Source organism: Sycon ciliatum, chromosome 6 (genome assembly GCF_964019385.1).
Source record: "Sycon ciliatum chromosome 6, ocSycCili1.1, whole genome shotgun sequence".
NCBI lineage: Eukaryota > Metazoa > Porifera > Calcarea > Leucosolenida > Sycettidae > Sycon > Sycon ciliatum.
Window position 1 is genome coordinate 2,106,245 of NC_088648.1, and position 6,419 is coordinate 2,112,663.

The 6,419-nt window shown below is 52.0% G+C and overlaps 1 protein-coding gene across 1 annotated transcript; it reads right to left on the bottom strand.

Moving 5' to 3' along the window:
- Positions 1-330: 330 nt before the first annotated feature.
- On the bottom strand, positions 331-3,563 carry LOC135819147 (protein cereblon-like). The gene has a single exon (XM_065332305.1). It carries the CDS (start codon positions 3,378-3,380, stop codon positions 1,458-1,460), a length of 1,923 nt encoding a protein of 640 aa, XP_065188377.1. The 5' UTR covers positions 3,381-3,563; the 3' UTR covers positions 331-1,457.
- Positions 3,564-6,419: the final 2,856 nt, after the last annotated feature.

The following is a 6,419-nucleotide window of genomic DNA, read 5'->3' on the forward strand; positions in this document are numbered from 1 at the left end:
CATATAAAATGCCTATCCTTCATGAAGTTTCCCCACGTGGCCGAGTACAACTTTCATTGCTATGCGTTTACTTTTAGTACCCACATAGAGAGCGTTAGAATCAAGTCGTCCTAGCATACCCAAAAAGTGCTTTATGCCCCTCAACAGAGTTTGGACAACAGCAAGGAGTCGCGCCGGGGAAAGGTTCATACCAGCAAGAGTGTCTAAACTCTCGATACAGTATACCAGTAATAAAGTCCATACTTGCACTCGCAATCAAACTGCATGATTGTGTGTGTGTGTCCTGGATGCACTTCTTCCAACCATGGTGAGGTATCACTGCACACATGATCAGCATTACGGAGGGCTTTATTCTAGGATGATCGGCTCATAAAATGGACAATCAATGACAGTTGCTGCCTTGGCGGCATGCGCTGCGTTTGAGTAAAGAAGAAAATATTGGACTTTTGTGGCGTACGGGAGTATTCGTCATGGTTACGTGCATGGGGAACGCATGTACAAAAAATAAAATGTCGTTACGACTCCTGCCATGGCCTGGCATAGCCTGGAGAGTGAGACAGTGACAAGCCTGGCGTTGCTAATGGGCAACAAATGGGTAAAACACGACGTTGCTGCCGCATAATAAAGCACAATAGGGGACGACGCAGACACGGGGGTCGGGGGGGGGGGGTACGGGGCCGGGGGATGGTTAAAATTGGACCTTGGTGCGAGGACTGTCGGCCTTCTCCAAGCCAAGGTGTATGCACACAGCAAGAGCAGCAGCAGTGCGAGAGTGGACGCTCTCCTTCCGACGCTGGAAAGGAGGAACAAGAGGAGAATAAGACTGCACGTGCTTACGCATGGGTACGCAACAACATGATCATGACGAAGAGACGAGAATAGATCTGCTGATAAAAAAACAAAAAAAAACTATGGACTGGTCCTTGTTGCTGGGTTAGATAACACAGCACTGGGTCCTGATGTCGGGAATAAAATCCGTCCAGGCAGGAGTCGGAGTGGAATCATGCAACATTCACGAAGACGATGACGCTGCTCTCGCAAACCTTAACAAAGAGGACGGTGGCGGGGGTGAGGTCACACCGTACTCGGCTCAGTCTAGCAATGCTAATGGAGTGGCCGCCAGTGCATCAGATGAAACAGCATACTTATAGACTTCCAGGAAACTGCACACTGGTGTGCTACACATGCAGGCACCATTCAGGTTAGTAGGAGCGCGGGATTTCTCCTTCGCAGCGCGTGCAGTGGCTTCACAGACGTGCGCGGACACGGACACATGATGAGACAGCATGGAGCGTACATGAGACGGCATAGAACGTACAGCACACACTCGTGCAAGATAGTTGAAGCCATCAACCGAGCTGCACCACCATCCCTACCACTACCTCTGCTCCCTAACCTACTAGCGCCCTACACAGCAACGAGTGCGGGGAATCACTCGTTCATGTTCTACCCGCGATCTACTCATCATCATCGTCGTCGTTGTTGGCCACAGCTTGCTGTTCCATGGCCATGTCCTGCTGGGCCAGCGGTGGCGGTGGTGGTGGACCTGCACCAAACCCTTGGCCGTGTTGCCGAGACGACGCACTCTGTCTGGCCGCCGCCGAACGATACAGGTCGGTGGCAAAGTCCGGCACTACCTTGCTCTGCACCAGGCCAAAGAACTGCTGCGGCGATACCTGCGGATCGTCGGTCTCGAAGATCCAGCCCAAGTGATTGCTGCAGCTTATGCAGATTGAGCAGCACCACGAGTAGCCGGGAAACCAGGAGAAGTCGGTGGACGACGGACGTAACTGAGCGCACGCAAACGCAATGGTGTCTCGCACCGTGAACATCTCCGTCACAATGTTGCTCTGGTTGACGTAGAGTGCCGACGGGCCATCGTCCGACATGCTCATCACCTTGTCGCGTCGGCAGATACGCCGGCCACACTGCGAGCAGCAATAGTGCCTGCAGCTCAGCATCAGCGTGAGGATACGCTGCAGGCGTATGAGCGCAGAGTCCACGGCCAGCAGCTCTCGCTGTGTGTGCTCGTCCAGCGGCATGCTAGCCAGTACATAGTAGGAGAACGGCACCAGCTCGTGACGCGACAGGTGGCTACGGGAGCGCCAGGGCAGCAGCTCCTTGAAGACGCGCTCCACCACGCGCTCGTAGCTGCACTCGTGGAAGGCGCGCAGCGGCACGGAGCACAGCAGCCCGCAGTGCTTGGGCATCGTGCATTGCACCGAGCTGTGCCGTTTCTCTTCTGCATCCATACGGCTATCACCGCCGGCTTCGCCACCAGGAGCAGCGGCGGCATCGGTACTAGTGGAATTGTCGGCATCTGATACTCGTGCTGCTCGCTCCTCTGCGGCAATCCTCCGTGCTGTCTGACTGGCTGCCATGCCCAGTGCCCGGTACATTGCCTCGGCAACACGCTCCGTGATGTTACGCGACCGCTGCGGAGAGCGGCGATGCGGGAGGTCGGGCAGTGCCGGCTGCGGCGGCGGCTTGGGCGTGTGTTTCGACGGCGCCGGCTTGAACGGTGAGCGGACAAAGACCTGCGGGCGCGCCGCCAGCAAGTGATGCGGGTACGCTGGTGGCTCCACGTCCGGTAGGATCATCACCTCGGCGAGCATCAGGCCGGTGATCTGCGGTATGAGCTTCCGCACCTGGAAGCGCTGCAAGCCCTTGCAGATAACACGTATGTCGTCTGTGCACTCGTCCGTACTGTACGACATCAGCTCGGCCGTACAGCCGATGTCGCCCACTCCCGGAGGCTGCTCACCACCAGCAGCAGCAGCAGCAGTGGCGGCGGCAGCAGCAGCACCGTGGGCCAGACCCGACGTGGCACGACTCTGACCTCGTCGCGTGCTCTGCGTACACAGCACGGCGAACATCGAGTCGTTGCCCGACGTCAGGTGCCTGACCATGGCCTGCTGGCGGGGAGAATCGCACATGAAGGGCAGCTTACGTCCCGGCATTAGCTGTGCTTTACATTGATGCAATGGAAGACTGCACACATGACCTGGTTCGTACACTCTACCGCCGGTTACACGGGAGAAGTTCTCTCCTAGATATGAATGCTGAGTGGGCAAACTACGGTCAAACTCGACTGCAGCTGGATTTGGTCGATTTGGCGTCTGCAGCTGGATTTGAATTTGCAGCTCAATGCGCGGTCCACGACGCCTTGCCTCTGGATCAGCATCTTCTGGCACCGGTATCTCTTGTTCAGCAATCTCCACTCGAATACCATCGTGAGCGTTATCATTGTCCAAATTGTCCAATTCATCTCTGTCAAACAAATCATCATCAGAATCACTCGAGGAAACTGAATTTTCCCGAGCTGCAGCTCCAGGTGGTGCCGCTTCTTCAGCATGTCGGGGACTATCCTCCTCGTCCATGACTTGAGCTGACTATGCACGTACTGTAAGTAATACAATGTGCAGCAATTCAGATGGACTATGATAACTCGAAACTTGTAGTTTTTGCTTTCATTGTCATTTCTGGCAGTCGACGCATGGCCATCTGATCATACCAAAAATACCTGGCCTGCACACTGTCAGTGTGCAAGGAAAAGCCCTAGAACTGAGTCTACCATCGATCTCATGTGATGTAGGTCTACATTATGATTTTATGTAGAGGAGACGGCTCGATACCGGAACGTTTTGACAGCCAAATTTGTATAGACCCAAAACGATCATCAACGTTGATTTTTCACTCGAAATATGTTTGTGGAAGGAAACTGGCATGTTGAAGTTTGCTCTGGGGCCAGAGTCAATCGAACTGAGCCACTCCTTTGTGTTGACCCATTGCCTCCAAGTTGCCCAATTTTTCGCTTCAAAAAAGTTCAAATCAGAGGTGGCTCCAAACCGGACACGTTTTAGAGTGCCCGTCAAATTCACTCTGGGTCTGAAATTAGGTAATTGCTATCGCTCCACGACGGCCAGTACAGAGTAACAATAAGCCTTGTGTGTGCTTCCATTAGTTTTGATTGGTATGCGGTGCTTTATTGTCGAGAGGCGAGCCGCTGTTTACCTGCGACAAGAAGTTGATTTTTCGAAAGTCGTAAAACTCAAGTCGCAGTGCGAAGCAACACGTCAAAAACTCACCTGCTTGATATGGCGCTTCTGGTCATCGCAGAGCCATGAAATTTTGGCTCGGAGTATAACACATCGTAGTCTCACTGTGACATATGTTTTCTAATCAAAATACCAAGAGAGAAAGTGACTATTGAGTCCGTTCCGGTTTGCAACCTATTTCCTATTTGAAACCGTCGCCTCTACAATCGATCATGCCAAGAGTACATAACCCCTAGGGTTATGTGCTCTTGATCATACCAAGAGTACATAACCCAGGTTATGTACTCTTGATCATACACACAGACTTCTACAGTCATCACAATCATGATGTAGATCTACATGAACACCAGGGAGGCGTCAAAATACCATAATTGACGACTCCCTGCATAGCTAGCAGGCCTGATGAACACTAGTGCACTATCACTGATAATACAGGATGGATCAGAAAAAATTTGAAAAATGTGAAGCACAGTACTATGTGTACATCAGGCATTCAGGGAGTCGTCAAAATACTTTTGACGACTCCCTGGAAGCACACAATCTCACCTACTACATTTTTTTTTTAAATCTGCAGGCGGTAATTTTTATTTACTCTCAAAATAGAAATGAAAAACGTAAAATGTTTGGCACCTATGAAGTCAGGGGGGATCGAAACTTGCACCATTACCAAAGAAACTGTACTGTATCATGTACACCGTTTATGGCACCAGGGCACATTCAGCAGCTGCCAGCACAGCCGAACCAGACAGATGTCGAGGCGGGTTCCGACGGTGACCACGTAGACTGGCAACCATTGCTCGAACAAGGCAAAAGGAGATCTTCGCCCGTACAAAAGCCATCATAACCGGGAAAGGCTCACGGCGCTTTTCACACAGCTACACCTTGCTGGCAATCCTGGCAAAGAGTGCCGAAGCAGCTTTCCGGGCCCTGGCCGCCAGTGGTTGCAAAAAACCACGGGTACGAACGAGGAATGCTCCACCTCCAGGACTCGCCGTTCATACTTACGCCTCTTCTCCTGCTCGTGCTTTCTGCAGACAGACGGGAGAGTAAGGTTTCAGTTGGAGGGGACAAAAGGGTTAAACACCCGAACATCAAACATTGTCCTCTCTAACCTACTCCCATACACTCCACGTGCTGCCACATCAAGACGAGCATGAGCCTCCGTGTTGGCCGACCGGAGAGGGAATGTTTCACCAGAGAGGGGTTCCAACTCTGGCTCCACGCTGACGTCATGCGCAACCTCACGCAACCGATTAGCGGTTAGATCCCGGAGCTCGTTGTGGCGCATCCCAGTGAATCCTCCGATGGCACATGATAGGGCATGGGTGGTGTCGAAGGGCTTTCCACAGGTGCAGTGAGACGGCAACCGGGGAGGGGTCCAGCCGTAGCGCAGACATGGGCATCCCGGAAGCCAGCCTTGTGGATGGTAAACTGGAACCGGCGAGATGGCCGACTAGTGAGCCAACTGGAGGCACCTTTCTCTGCGGCTAGATCCAGAGTCCGCCTGTGGTCGTCACTCAGGGTATCCCTGAGGGAGGAGAGGGCCATTGCCTGATCTTGGCGATTCTCACCTACTACATGATTGTACTAGCAAGAGTACACTAACCGGTTTATGTACTCTTGGTACAGAACTACGAGTACTTTCATCAAGAGTGCGAATAATACTCTTGCTTTTATCAAGAGTAGATCTACCATAAACTCTGGCTTTCATGCTGTCAATCTAACAATATGCGTAGTACAAAGTACTAGCAGGGGGGGGATCCGGGAGTCTGTCCGAGATCTGCTGTAGCTGTGGAAAACACAAAAACAGTGATCCTGAGTCCTGACATCCGATATAGATCTTCGCCTCCCATAATCATATGCATACGGTTACCAGTACAGTGCAATCATTGTACATGTGTGTGTGCATTGTAGTTTAATGTTGATAGAGGAAGTAAAGTAATAGTTTCGATAAAATGTGGCATCGTTTTGCTGCCTGCGCGCGTGCTTTCATTTCAACAAGTAAGTTCCAAAACATGTTTTTTGTTGTTGCAGTAGGGCGTCAGTACCGTAGTTCATGCAACCATACCGAGTCCATCATAGACTACCTCGGTCCAGTAAAACTCTAGATCCTGGCCCGGAGTCGTGGAGGTACTACTCCCATTGCCGATTGGAGCTAGCTGATAGGGCCTATCGCTCGCTATGGACCACAACCGCAAAGCAGAAACGCAGATTAGTTTGATGTCCGAGGAAAACGAAGCACAGGTGAATCCTAGTTGGGTTGCGTTGAGTTGCGTTTTGCGGCGATGGCCGCCTCCGATATAATGAAAAAGCACCAGACTCTCCCAGGGCCATGTACAGGTACTAGGTACTGACTGCTGT